The sequence below is a fragment of the Coregonus clupeaformis genome, unplaced genomic scaffold (assembly GCF_020615455.1).
Source record: "Coregonus clupeaformis isolate EN_2021a unplaced genomic scaffold, ASM2061545v1 scaf0002, whole genome shotgun sequence".
Taxonomy (NCBI): domain Eukaryota; kingdom Metazoa; phylum Chordata; class Actinopteri; order Salmoniformes; family Salmonidae; genus Coregonus; species Coregonus clupeaformis.
This window is the reverse complement of record NW_025533457.1, coordinates 1,948,889-1,964,237: the sequence shown is the minus strand read 5'-3', so window position 1 is coordinate 1,964,237 and position 15,349 is coordinate 1,948,889. Positions and strand designations below refer to the sequence as shown.

Sequence of the window (15,349 nt, the reverse complement as noted above, 5' to 3'; positions counted from 1 at the left end):
TCTACATTACACACCACCCCTGTATTAGTCTACATTACACACCACCCCTGTATTAGTCTACATTACACACCACCCCTGGATTAGTCTACACTACACCACCCATATATTAGTCTACACTACACTACACACCACCCCTGTATTAGTCTACATTACACACCACCCCTGTATTAGTCTACATTACACACCACCCCTGTATTAGTCTACACTACACCACCCATGTATTAGTCTACACTACACTACACACCACCCCTGTATTAGTCTACATTACACACCACCCCTGTATTAGTCTACATTACACACCACCCCTGTATTAGTCTACACTACACTACACACCACCCCTGTATTAGTCTACACTACACTACACACCTCCCCTGTATTAGTCTACACTACACACCACCCCTGTATTAGTCTACATTACACACCACCCCTGTATTAGTCTACATTACACACCACCCCTGTATTAGTCTACATTACACACCACCCCTGTATTAGTCTACATTACACACCACCCCTGTATTAGTCTACACTACACTACACACCACCCCTGTATTAGTCTACACTACACTACACACCACCCCTGTATTAGTCTACATTACACACCACCCCTGTATTAGTCTACACTACACACCACCCCTGTATTAGTCTTCACTACATTACACACCACCCCTGGATTAGTCTACACTACACACCACCCCTGGATTAGTCTACACTACACACCACCCCTGTATTAGTCTACATTACACACCACCCCTGTATTAGTCTACACTACACACCACCCCTGTATTAGTCTACACTACATAACACACCACCCCTGTATTAGTCTACACTACACACCACCCCTGTATTAGTCTACACTACACTACACACCACCCCTGTATTAGTCTACATTACACACCACCCCTGTATTAGTCTACACTACACTACACACCACCCCCTGTATTAGTCTACACTACACTACACACCACCCCTGTATTAGTCTACACTACACTACACACCACCCCTGTATTAGTCTACACTACACTACACACCACCCCTGTATTAGTCTACACTACACACCACCCCTGTATTAGTCTACATTACACTACACACCACCCCTGTATTAGTCAACATTACACACCACCCCTGTATTAGTCTACACTACACTACACACCACCCCTGTATTAGTCTACATTACACACCACCCCTGTATTAGTCTACATTACACACCACCCCTGTATTAGTCTACATTACACACCACCCCTGGATTAGTCTACATTACACACCACCCCTGTATTAGTCTACATTACACACCACCCCTGTATTAGTCTACATTACACACCACCCCTGGATTAGTCTACACTACACCACCCATGTATTAGTCTACACTACACTACACACCACCCCTGTATTAGTCTACATTACACACCACCCCTGTATTAGTCTACATTACACACCACCCCTGTATTAGTCTACACTACACCACCCATGTATTAGTCTACACTACACTACACACCACCCCTGTATTAGTCTACATTACACACCACCCCTGTATTAGTCTACATTACACACCACCCCTGTATTAGTCTACACTACACTACACACCACCCCTGTATTAGTCTACACTACACTACACACCTCCCCTGTATTAGTCTACACTACACACCACCCCTGTATTAGTCTACATTACACACCACCCCTGTATTAGTCTACATTACACACCACCCCTGTATTAGTCTACATTACACACCACCCCTGTATTAGTCTACATTACACACCACCCCTGTATTAGTCTACACTACACTACACACCACCCCTGTATTAGTCTACACTACACTACACACCACCCCTGTATTAGTCTACATTACACACCACCCCTGTATTAGTCTACATTACACACCACCCCTGTATTAGTCTACATTACACACCACCCCTGTATTAGTCTACATTACACACCACCCCATAATAATTATACAACACAAGCAGTTGTCCTAGTTTCCTAGTTTTGAGACCCAATAATTTTTTTAAATGTTTGATTGTTTTGTGTCTGTTTAGTTTAGACCAGTCTGTTTAGTTACGACCAGTCTGTTTAGTTACGACCAGTCTGTTTAGTTACGACCAGTCTGTTTAGTTCTGACCAGTCTGTTTAGTTTAGACCAGTCTGTTTAGTTTAGACCAGTCTGTTTAGTTTAGACCAGTCTGTTTAGTTTAGACCAGTCTGTTTAGTTTAGACCAGTCTGTTTAGTTTAGACCAGTCTGTTTAGTTCTGACCAGTCTGTTTAGTTACGACCAGTCTGTTTAGTTACGACCAGTCTGTTTAGTTTAGACCAGTCTGTTTAGTTTTGACCAGTCTGTTTAGTTTTGACCAGTCTGTTTAGTTTAGACCAGTCTGTTTAGTTACGACCAGTCTGTTTAGTTTAGACCAGTCTGTTTAGTTCTGACCAGTCTGTTTAGTTTAGACCAGTCTGTTTAGTTACGACCAGTCTGTTTAGTTACGACCAGTCTGTTTAGTTACGACCAGTCTGTTTAGTTACGACCAGTCTGTTTAGTTCTGACCAGTCTGTTTAGTTCTGACCAGTCTGTTTAGTTACGACCAGTCTGTTTAGTTACGACCAGTCTGTTTAGTTTTGACCAGTCTGTTTAGTTTAGACCAGTCTGTTTAGTTACGACCAGTCTGTTTAGTTACGACCAGTCTGTTTAGTTACGACCAGTCTGTTTAGTTTAGACCAGTCTGTTTAGTTCTGACCAGTCTGTTTAGTTCTGACCAGTCTGTTTAGTTACGACCAGTCTGTTTAGTTACGACCAGTCTGTTTAGTTTAGACCAGTCTGTTTAGTTACGACCAGTCTGTTTAGTTTAGACCAGTCTGTTTAGTTACGACCAGTCTGTTTAGTTTAGACCAGTATGTTTAGTTACGACCAGTATGTTTAGTTACGACCAGTATGTTTAGTTACGACCAGTCTGTTTAGTTACGACCAGTCTGTTTAGTTTTGACCAGTCTGTTTAGTTTAGACCAGTCTGTTTAGTTACGACCAGTCTGTTTAGTTTAGACCAGTCTGTAGTGAAATCCATCGATGCACCAGACTTGGTTCAGGGATATTGGTGTATGATGATATCATGATGATGTCACAGGATTCATTTAGAGACCAGAGAAGAGCTCGCTGCCGGGACGGACCAGGTTGAGTCACGCACAGTACTGCTTTGATTGGTCGCCCAGGCGGACCAGCCAATCGATGCTGAGCTTATTTGCTTTTCCTTAGCGCTATGAATCATGGGAAGACAGGAAGCCCTTAACAAATCCGAGGCTAAGGATGTATTACCCTCTGGCAATGGACTGATGTCCTGCTGTCTCACTCCTTGTCTCACAGACACAACTTTACACACAAACACACACCCTGCCACACCACTCACACCACACCACTCACACCACACCACTCACACCCTGCCACACCACTCACACCACACCACTCACACCACACCACTCACACCACTCAGACCACACCACTCAGACCACACCACTCAGACCACACCACTCACACCACACCACTCAGAAAACTAAGAGCTTCCTACAGCCAGGGGATCTGTATCTGCTGTATTAATACTGGATCCTCTCCTCTCTCAGGGTTACACCAAGTCTATTGATATCTGGTCAGTGGGCTGCATCCTGGCTGAGATGCTCTCCAACAGACCCATCTTCCCTGGGAAGCACTATCTGGACCAGCTCAACCACATCCTGGGTACACACACACACACACACACACACACACACACACACACACACACACACACACACACACGCTGGGTACACACACACACACACACACTGGGGACACACACGCTGGGTACACACACACACACATTCAGGAAAACACATTGTTACAGAACATCCGGATATAAATGTCATGAAATAGACCTGACATGAATCCTTTCTCCACATGTAGGAAGGCATGTCCGTCCTACATAAAATATTTAGGTCTGAACCTACTGAATGAATCCACCCCAGGTGTTTTACTCCAGCACTGCTGGTATGGCAGTTTCACTGAGTTTCTAAACCCAGAGGTGCAACATCAAGAGACTTCCGGGAATGGTTGCCAAACAGACCAAGCAGACAAGCCTGGGGTTTGAGAAGTGAACAAATATTTATTGGTTGTTAATTTTCTCGAAATCTAAAGGGACAACCTAGATTCGAGCCAATGTCTGAAGGACAGTGGCTTTCGAACGTATTCACCCCCCTTGGCATTTTTCCAATTTTGTTACCTTACAACCTGGATTAAAATAGATTTTTGGGGGGTTTGTATCATTTGATTTACACAACATGCCTACCACTTTGAAGATGCTAAATATGTTTTATTGTGAAACAAGAAATAAGACAACTGAACTTGAGTGTGCATAAGGGTGAATACATATGCACGCACCACTTTCCCGTTATTTATTTTTTAGAATTTATTGAAACAAGTTATATTTTTCATTTCACTTCACCAATTTGGACTATTTTGTGTCCAAATAAAAATCTGTTTAAATTACAGGTTGTAATGCAACAAAATAGGAAAAACGCCAATGGGGATGAATACTTTTGCAAGGCACTGTATGTGATGTAAACAGAGAGGTCTACTTTCTTGGGGACCTGAATATTGACTGGTTTTCATCAAGCTGTCCTCACAAGAGGAAGCTTCTTACTGTAACCAGTGCCTGTAATCTGGTTCAGGTTATTAATCAACCTACCAGGGTGTTTACAAACACTACAGGAACAAGATCATCCACATGTATCGATCACATTTTTACTAATACTGTAGAACTTTGTTCTGAAGCTGTATCCGTACCCATTGGATGCAGTGATCACAATATACTGGCTATATCCAGGAAAGACAGTCCCAACAACTGGGCCTAAAATAGTGTATAAATCAAATCAAATCAAATTGTATTGGTCACATGCGCCGAATACAACAGGTACAGACATTACAGTGAAATGCTTACTGACAGCCCTTAACCAACAGTGCATTTATTTTTAACAAAAAAAGTAAAAATAAAACAACAACAAAAAAAGTGTTGAGAAAAAAAAGAGCAGAAGTAAAAATAAAGTGACAGTAGGGAGGCTATATATACAGGGGGGTACCGGTGCAGAGTCAATGTGCCGGGGCACCGGCTAGTTGAGGTAGTTGAGGTAATATGTACATGTGGGTAGAGTTAAAGTGACTATGCATAAATAATTAACAGAGTAGTAACAGCGTAAAAAGGATGGGGTGGGGGGGCAGTGCAAATAGTCCGGGTAGCCATGATTAGCTGTTCAGGAGTCTTATGGCTTGGGGTTAGAAGCTGTTGAGAAGTCTTTTGGACCTAGACTTGGCACTCCGGTACCGCTTGCCGTGCGGTAGCAGGGAGAACAGTCTATGACTTGGGTGGCTGGAGTCTTTGACAATTTTTAGGGCCTTCCTCTGACACCGCCTGGTATAGAGGTCAAGGATGGCAGGAAGCTTGGCCCCAGTGATGTACTGGGCCGTACGCACTACCCTCTGTAGTGCCTTGCGGTCGACATCATACAAAAGATTTAGCTGTGACTCGTGTGGATGGTGTTAAAAAAATATTTGTTGGTCTGATGTGATTAATAAGGAGCATTCAGACGCTGCACTTGATGAATTTATGAAATTGCTTCTTCCAGTTATTGATAAACATGCACCTGTTAGGAAACTGACTGTTAGAACTGTTAAGGCTCCATGGATTGATGAGGAATTGAAAAACTGTCTGGTTGAAAGAGACGGGGCAAAAGGAGTGGGTAATAAGACCGGCTGCACATCTGACTGGCTGACTTACTGCAAATGATGTTCTTACTGTGGAATGCAGTGTTTGGTTTTCGCCAGGCAAAATGGGACCCATCTCGTCCAAAAAGTTGACTCAAGTTTGCCAAAAAGCACCTGGATGATCATCAAGACTCTTGGAAGAACGTTCTATGGACAGATGATTCAAAAGTATAACTTTTTGGACGAGATGGTTGCAGTAATGCCTGGCGAAAACCAAACTCTGCATTCCACAGTAAGAACATCATACCAAAGGTCAAGCATGGTGGTGGTGGTGTGATGGTTTGGGGATGCTTTGCTGCCTCAGGACCTGGACGACTTGCCTTAATAGAAGGAACCATGAATTCTGCTCTGTATCAGAGAATTCTACAGGAGAATGTCAGACCATCCGTCTGTGAGCTGAAGCTGAAGCGCAGCTGGGTCATGCAGCAAGACAATGATCCAAAACACACAATCAAGTCTACATGAAAATTGCTAAAAAGCAACAAATTGGAAGTTTTGGAATGGCCTAGTCAAAGTCCAGACCTCATCCCAATTGAGATGTTGTGGCAGGACTTGAAACGAGCAGTTCATGCTTGAAAACCCACACATCACTGAGTTAAAGCAGTTCTGCATGGAAGAGTGGGCCAAAATTCCTCCACAACGACGTGAGAGACTGATCAACAACTACAGGAAGCATTTGGTTGGAGTCATTGCAGCTAAAGGTGGCACAACCAGTTATTGAGTGTAAGGGGGCAATTACTTTTTCACACAGGGGAATTGGGTGTTGCATAACTTTGTTTATGAAATAAATATGTAATTGTTGTGTTATTTGTTCACTTATGTTCCCTTTATCTAATATTAGGTTTTGGTTGAAGGTCTGATAACATTCAGTATCACAAATATGCAAAAGTAGAGAAAATTAGAAAGGGGGCAAATACTTTTTCATAGCACTGTATACATACATACATACATACATACATACATACATACATACAGTTGAAGTCGGAAGTTTACATACACTTAGGTTGGAGTCATTAAAACTAGTTTTTCAACCACTCCACAAATTTCTTGTTAACAAACTAAAGTTTTGGCAAGTCGGACGTCTACTTTGTGCATGACACAAGTAATTTTTCCAACAATTGTTTACAGACAGATTATTTCACTTATAATTCACTGTATCACAATTCCAGTGGGTCAGAAGTTTACATACACTAAGTTGACTGTGCCTTTTAAACAGCTTGGAAAATTCCAGAAAATGATGTCATGGCTTTTGAAGCTTCTGATAGGCTAATTGACATCATCTGAGTCATTTGGAGGTGTACCTGTGGATGTATTTCAAGGCCTACCTTTGAACTCAGTGCCTCTTTGCTTGACATCATGGGAAAATCAAAAGAAATCAGGTAAGTCCTCAGAAAAATTATTTTAGACCTCCACAAGTCTGGTTCATCCTTGGGAGCAATTTCCAAACGCCTGAAGGTACCACGTTCATCTGTACAAACAATAGTACGCAAGTATAAACACCATGGGACCACGCCGTCGTCATACCGCTCAGGAAGGAGACGCGTTCTGTCTCCTAGAGATGAACGTACTTTGGTGTGAAAAGTGCAAATCAATCCCAGAACAACAGCAAAGGACCTTGTGAAGATGCTGGAGGAAACGGGTACAAAAGTATCTATATCTGGGGCTGTTTTTCATGGTTTCATGGTTGTGGCAACAGTTTGGAGAAGGCCCTTTCCTGTTGCAGCATGACAATGCCCCCGTGCACAAAGCGAGGTCCATACCCAAATGGTTTGTCGAGATCAGTGTGGAAGAACTTGACTGACCTGCACAGAGCCCTGACCTCAACCCCATCGAACACTTTTGGGATGAATTGGAATGCAGACTCACTAATGCTCTTGTGGCTGAATGGAAGCAAGTCCCCACAGCAATGTTTCCAACATCTAGTGGAAAGCCTTCCCAGAAGAGTGGAGGCTGTTATAGCAGCAAAGGGGGGGGGACCAACTCCATATTAATGCCCAGGATTTTTTGAATGAGATGTTCGACAAGCAGGTGTCCACATACGTTTGGTAATGTAGTGTATGTCTTAGGGTTAGTCTTTAAATCGGACTATATCTCAGTATTGAATCATTTGTCTGAAGACATAAAAGGAAAGCGGATGTAGTATTATTCATGTATTTTTGCTTTGTTGTCGTTATCATGAAGAATGTTTGTTTGTTTTAATTGACTGTTTTGTATCTTAATATGTGTATATATTTGTTTATCTATACTTGCCTGTTGTATGTGTTTTTTGTATTGTGCAGGGCTCATTTTGTAAAAGAGACTTTAGTCCCTGTTCAAATAAAGGTAAATATAATCGTTTTTGGTCTGAGATTGGGGAAGGGCAATCCCTTTTATCAGGTTTAGATTTTCTGAGAATGTCTCTCTGTCAAATTCAAATTCAAATTCAGATTGCTTTATTGGCATGAAATACAATTAGTAGATATTGCCAAAGCAGGGTAGTGGTACAGTAAATCCAGTACAATGCAATGAGGGTAATGAAATCCAGTTCATTTCAGTAGTAGTAATAATAGTACATATGATGAGGGTAATGAAATCCAGTTAGTAGTAGTAGTAGTAGTAGTAGTAGTAGTAGTTGTAGCAGTAGTAGCAGCAGTAGAAGCAGTAGTAGTAGTATTGTATTGTGTAATCTTAAGTCAAAACATTTAATTAAATAAGATTAGAAAAACAAAAAAGTGACTAATAAATAAACAATCTACATGGATGGTTACTCTATACAATGTAAATACTTCAGGGAATTAATGGACATGGGATGTCCCTCAGGCTATGGCAATAATATACTTATCAGGTTTCTCCCTCACCCAGAATAATTCCCAGCTTTATGTCATTAGTAAATGCACAGAAGTAGGGAATTGATTGAGATATTTTTTTGAAAAAATATGATCTTATTTAGGAGTATTTCTCACAATCGAGGAAAAAGTGCATCTCTGTCTCTACCTCCCCTGTCGTGCAGTGACCACAGACGCTCCTCTTTGGGAAGCCATGTCTTTTTGTGTCTCCCTTTTCTATAGCCAATTGGTGGTCGCTGAGCCTGTATTTGGGTAATTGCAGGTTTTTCTTCTAGTGCATTCACCAAATCCACCAGAGGCACTGACCAGGTAGTTGTACCATGGTATTTCCTCATTTGAAGGAGTGTCTGCAGCTCTGATTTCTGGCCCTTTTCTGGAAAATCACGACTTTAGTTTCCTGTAAATTGAGGTTGATTGCCCAGTTGATGCTGTGTTCCCAAAGAATGTTAAGTTGTTCCTCCAGACCTTCCTCTGTTGGTGACTGTAAAACAAGGTCATCTGCGTAGAGCAGGAATCTGACGACCTCTTTTGAGGGTGAGTCCAGGGACTGCAGATCGGTCCAACAACGCTGCTAGTTCGTTGATGTAGACGTTGAACAGGGTTGGACTTAAACTGCACCCTTGTCTCACCCCTCGCCCTTGTGCAAAAAAATCGTATTTTATTGTTCAGTTTAATACTACATGTTAGAGTAAATAGATTGTATGATGTCGTACACTTAACCCCCAACGCTGTTTTGGAGGGTTTTGTAATCTAATCCATCATGGAATCAAAAGCATTCTTAAAATCAACAATATAAAATCAATGCTTTTTTTTTTGTGTGTGAATGTGGTCTGTTCTGTGTTTTTTAGGTAGAAAGCCAATTTGTTTTTGTTGAGCGCATTATGTGTGAGGAAAAAAATATTTGGTCATTGAGAATACAGCAGAACAGTTTCCCCATGTTACTGGTGACACATGTTCTCCTACTGGTATTAGGGTCTAATTATATGGGGGTTATGAGCCCCTGGTTCCAAATATCAGGGAAGCAGCCACTCTCCAAAACCAGGTTGAATAAGGCATCCTGCAGCTCAGGAGTGCTGTGTTTCAGCATTTCATTCCTGATGCCGTCAGGGCCTTTCCATGTTTAGAACATGTTTCTAGCATTTAAAATCCCCACACAAAAGCACATTTCCCGCCGCTTGAAATGATCATCCTAGTGATCTGAGAGGGAAACATACACCGCACCTATGTACACTGAACAGAAATATAAACGCAACAACTTCTAAGATTTTACAGTTCATATTAGGGAATCAGTCAATTGAAATAAGTTAATCAGGTCCAAATCTTTGGGTTTCACATGACTGGGAATACAGATATGACTCTGTTGGTCGCAGATACCTTTTTAAAAAAGGTAGGGGCGTGGATCAGAAAACCAGTCAGTATCTGGGGTGACCACCATTTGCCTCATGCAGCGCGACACATCTCCTTCACATAGAGTTGATCAGGCTGTTGATTATGGCCTGGCACAGACGTTATCCACCTAAGAAACGGGAGCCGAATTGAAGCAGAAGCGCCAGAAATTTACATTTGACGTCACAATCGGAGAGGAGAGAGATGGGGGCCTGTGCAGGCTGTCATGCAATCGGAGCCAGTCATAAGAGTAAAGAGTTTTTTCACGCTGTGAGCTTTTTTGCATGACAGCCTGCATGCTCAGGACACCATCTCTCCCCTCTGCCACCTCATCTCTCCCCTCTCCTCCATCTCTCTCCTCTCCTCCAGCTCTCCCCTCTCCCCCATCTCTCTCCTTTCTTCCCCATCTCTCTCCTTTCTTCCCCATCTCTCATATCTCTCTCCCTCATCTCTCTTCCCCATCTCTCTCTCTCTCTCTCCCCTCTCTCTGCTCTCTCCCCATCTCTCTCTCTGCTCTCTCCCCATCTCTCTCTCTCCTCTCTCCCCAACTCTCTCTCCCCCATCTCTCTCTCTCTCCCCCCATCTCTCTCTCTCTCTCTCTCCCCATCTCTCTCCCCTCTCTCTGCTCTCTCCCCATCTCTCTCTCTCCCCATCTCTCTCCTCTCTCCCATATATCCATATCTACACCTCTCTCCCCCCATATCGCCACCTCTCTCCCCCCATATCGCCACCTCTCTCCCCCCATATCGCCACCTCTCTCCCCCCATATCTCCACCTCTCTCTACCCCATATCTCTGCCACCTCTCTCCCCCCCATGTCTCTGCCACCTCTCTCCCCCCCATGTCTCTGCCACCTCCCCCCCAAATCGCTGCCACCTCTTTCCCCCCCATATCGCTGCCATCTCTCTCCCCCATCTCATCTCTCCCCAATCAAATCTAAATCTAATGTTATTTGTCACATGCGCCGAATACAACAGGTGTAGACCTTACCGTGAAATGCTTACTTACAAGCCCTTAACCAACAATGCAGTTTAAGAAATAGAGTTAAGAAAATATTTACTAAATAAACTAAAGTAACAATAATATAACAATAATGAGGCTATATACAGGGGGTACCGGTACCGAGTCAATGTGCAGGGGTACAGGTTAGTCGAGGTAATATGTACATGTAGGTAGGGGTAAAGTGGGGGGGGGCTGTTAATGAGCCTTTTGGACCTAGACTTGGTGCTCCGGTACCGCTTGCCGTGTGGTAGCAGAGAGAACAGTGACTGGGTGACTGGAGTCTTTGACAATTTGTTGGGCCTTCCTCTGACACCGCCTGGTATAGAGGTCCTGGATGGAAGCTTGGCCCCAGTGATGTACTGGGCTGTACGCACTACCCTCTGTAGCGCCTTAAGGTTGAATGCCGAGCAGTTGCCATACCATTCGGTGATGCAACCGGTCAGGATGCTCTCGACGGTGCAGCTGTATAACTTTTTGAGGATCTGGGGATCCATGCCAAATCTTTTCAGTCTCCTGAGGGGGAAAAGGTGTTGTCGTTCCCTCTTCACGACTGTCTTGGTGTGTTTGGACCATGATAGTTTGTTGGTGATGTGGACACCAAGGAACTTCAAACTCTCGACCCGCTCCACTACAGCCCCAGTCCATGATCATCTCCTTTGTCTTGGTCACATTGAAGGAGAGGTTGTTATCCTGGCACCACACTGCCAGGTCTCTGACCTCCTCCCTATAGGCTGTCTCATCGTTGTCGGTGATCAGGCCTACCACCGTTGTGTCATCAGCAAACTTAATGATGGTGTTGGAGTCGTGCTTGGCCATGCAGTCATGGGTGAACAGGGAGTACAGGAGGGGACTGAGCACGCACCTCTGAGGGGGCCCCCGTGTTGAGGATCAGTGTGGCAGATGTGTTGTTACCTACCCTTACCACCTGGGGGTGGCCCGTCAGGAAGTCCAGGATCCAGTTGCAGAGGGAGGTGTTTAGTCCCAGGATTCTTAGCTTTGTGATGAGCTTTGTGGGCTCTATGGTGTTGAACGCTGAGCTGTAGTCAATGAACAGCTTTCTCACATAGGTGTTCCTTTTGTCCAGGTGGGAAAGGGCAGTGTGGAGTGCGATTGAGATTGCATCATCTGTGGATCTGTTGGGGCGGTATGTGAATTGGAGTGGGTCTAGGGTTTACAGGATGATGGTGTTGATGTGAGCCATGACCAGCCTTTCAAAGCACTTCATGGCTACCGACGTGAGTGCTACGGGGCGGTAGTCATTTAGGCAGGTTATCAGCTGCTTATCAGCAGCTTGGTGAGAAGGCAACAACTGTTGGCGCAATTATTAGAAAATGGAAGAAGTTCAAGATGACGGTCAATCACCCTCGGTCTGGGGCTCCATGCAAGATCTCACCTTGTGGGGCATCAATGATCATGTGGAAGGTGAGGGATCAGCCCAGAACTACACGGCAGGACCTGGTCAATGACCTGAAGAGAGCTGGGACCACAGTCTCAAAGAAACTATTAGTAACACACTACGCCGTCATGGATTAAAATCCTGCAGCGCACGCAAGGTCCCCCTGTTCAAGCCAGCGCATGTCCAGGCCCGTCTGAAGTTTGCCAATGACCATCTGGATGATCCAGAGGAGGAATGGGAGAAGGTCATGTGGTCTGATGAGACAAAAATAGAGCTTTTTGGTCTAAACTCCACTCGCCGTGTTTGGAGGAAGAAGAAGGATGAGTACAACCCCAAGAACACCATCCCAACCGTGAAGCATGGAGGTGCTTTTCTGCAAAGGGGACAGGACGACTGCACCGTATTGAGGGGAGGTTGGATGGCGCCATGTATCGCGAGATCTTGGCCAACAACCTTCCCTCAGTAAGAGCATTGAAGATGGGTCGTGGCTGGGTCTTCCAGCATGACAACGACCCGAAACACACAGCCAGGGCAACTAAGGAGTGGCTCCGTAAGAAGCATCTCAAGGTCCTGGAGTGGTCTAGCCAGTCTCCAGACCTGAACCCAATAGAAAATCTTTGGAGGGAGCTGAAAGTCCGTATTGCCCAGCGACAGCCCCGAAACCTGAAGGATCTGGAGAAGGTCTGTATGGAGGAGTGGACCAAAATCCCTGCTGCAGTGTGTGCAAACCTGGTCAAGACCTACAGGAAACGTATGATCTCTGTAATTGCAAACAAAGGTTTCTGTACCAAATATTAAGTTCTGCTTTTCTGATGTATCAAATACTTATGTCATGCAATAAAATGCAAATTAATTACTTAAAAATCATACAATGTGATTTTCTGGATTTTTGTTTTAGATTCCGTCTCTCACAGTTTAAGTGTACCTATGATAAAATTTACAGACCTCTACATGCTTTGTAAGTAGGAAAACCTGCAAAATCGGCAGTGTATCAAATACTTGTTCTCCCCACTGTAAGTCAAAAGACCCGGTAGACGGAGGAAGACCACTGTAGTGGATGACCGGAGAATACTCTCTATGGTGAAGGAAACCCCCCCCCTGACAACAGCCCAACAGATCAAAAACACTCTCCTGGATGCAGGTGTAGATGTGTCAAAGTCTACCATACGTAGAAGACTACACCAGCAGGACTACAGAGGGTAACACTAGAAGATGCAAACCACTGATAAACCAGAAGAACAGAAAGGCCAGATTACAGTTTGCTAAAAAAGCACCAAAAAGAGCCCCAAGAGTTCTGGGAAAAAAAGTATTGTGGACAGATGAGACAAAGATGTCATACCCCAACAACAACCTCCAAAGGGCAATAGCAAAGTCTAGAATCAATACTATTCATCAACAGCTCTCCTGCATTCACTAACGACACAAATGAATACACCTGCCTAACGACACACATCTGTGAAGCCAATTTAACAAATACTTGTAGTACCTTAAAATGGGGGGACCATGTACAAAAGGTGCTGTCATTTCTAAACGGTTCATCCGATATGTATGAAAATACCCTCAAATTAAAGCTGACAGTCTGCACTTCACCCTCATTGTCATTGTATACTTTCAAACTCAAAGTGCTAGAGTACAGAACCAAAATAACAAAAAAATGGTCACTGTCCAATGAATTATGGAGCTCACTGTATGTGGGAGTAGAGGCCTGAGGGGGCACACTTAATATGTTGTGAAATCTGTTATGAATGTATTGTGATGTTTTTTAAATGTATAACTGCCTTCATTTTGCTGGACCCCATAGCAGCAGCTAATGGGGATCCATAATAAATACAAATAGAAATCCATCTGGCCCTGCGGCCTTGTGAATGTTGACCTGTTTTAAAGGTCTTGCTCACATCGGCTACGAGCGTGATCACACAGTCGTCCGGAACAGCTGGTGCTCTCATGCATGCTTCAGTGTTGCTTGCCTCGAAGCATAAAAGGCATTTAGCTCGTCTGGTAGGCACTCATCTGTCCTCTGTCCTCATCCCCCCCCCCCCAAACTTCGCCTTTGAAGAGTCCCCATCTCCCCCTCCCATATCTCCCATATCTCCCCCTCCCATATCTCTCCCTCTCCTCATCTTCCCCATGTCTCCCCTCTCTGTTGTGGTTTACCGGTTAAGGCGGTTAGATGGTTATCACAACACTATTTATATTTCTGTCTCCCTCCCCTCCAGGTATCCTAGGGTCTCCCTCCCAGGAGGATCTGAACTGCATCATCAACATCAAGGCCAGGAACTACCTGCTTTCTCTCCCGCAGCGCTGCAAGGTCCCCTGGAACCGCCTCTTCCCCAACGCCGACCCAAAAGCTCTGGACCTGCTGGACAAGATGTTGACCTTTAACCCCAACACGAGGATCGCGGTGGAGGCGGCTCTGGCTCACCCTTACCTGGAGCAGTACTACGACCCTACAGATGAGGTAATGAACCCTGACCCTAACCCTGATTAACTCTTACCTGGAGCAGTCTATGACCCTACAGATGGGGTATTTGTCAGAAATCAGTAGTCGATCAAAAATGTAATTGGATTAGATTTTAGGAATGTCCCAAATGTCCTTGACCAATGATGATATGTAACTAACTAGTCTCTCCTATTGTATTAATTCAGTAATCTCCATCTCCTGCTCTAACCGTCTAACCCCTAACCCTGTAGCAGAACTCTAACCCTGTAGCAGAGAGACTCTAACCCTGTAGCAGAGAGACTCTAACCCTGTAGCAGAGAGACTCTAACCCTGTAGCAGAGAGACTCTAACCCTGTAGCAGAGAGACTCTAACCCTGTAGCAGAGAGACTCTAACCCTGTAGCAGAGAGACTCTAACCCTGTAGCAGAGAGACTCTAACCCTGTAGCAGAGAGACTCTAACCCTGTAGCAGAGAGACTCTAACCCTGTAGCAGAGAGACTCTAACCCTGTAGCAGAGAGCTCTAACCCTGTA

At 44.3% G+C, this 15,349-nt stretch overlaps 1 protein-coding gene across 1 annotated transcript in view; it reads left to right on the top strand.

The window, feature by feature from the left end:
• The window catches only part of mapk1 (mitogen-activated protein kinase 1), a 57,949-nt gene that overhangs the window by 25,006 nt on the left and 17,594 nt on the right, over positions 1-15,349 (top strand). The window contains exons 5-6 of the mRNA XM_041835948.2: positions 3,597-3,711; positions 14,594-14,835. Of these exons, the coding sequence (XP_041691882.1) occupies positions 3,597-3,711; positions 14,594-14,835 (357 nt within the window). The remainder of the gene's footprint in view (positions 1-3,596; positions 3,712-14,593; positions 14,836-15,349) is intronic.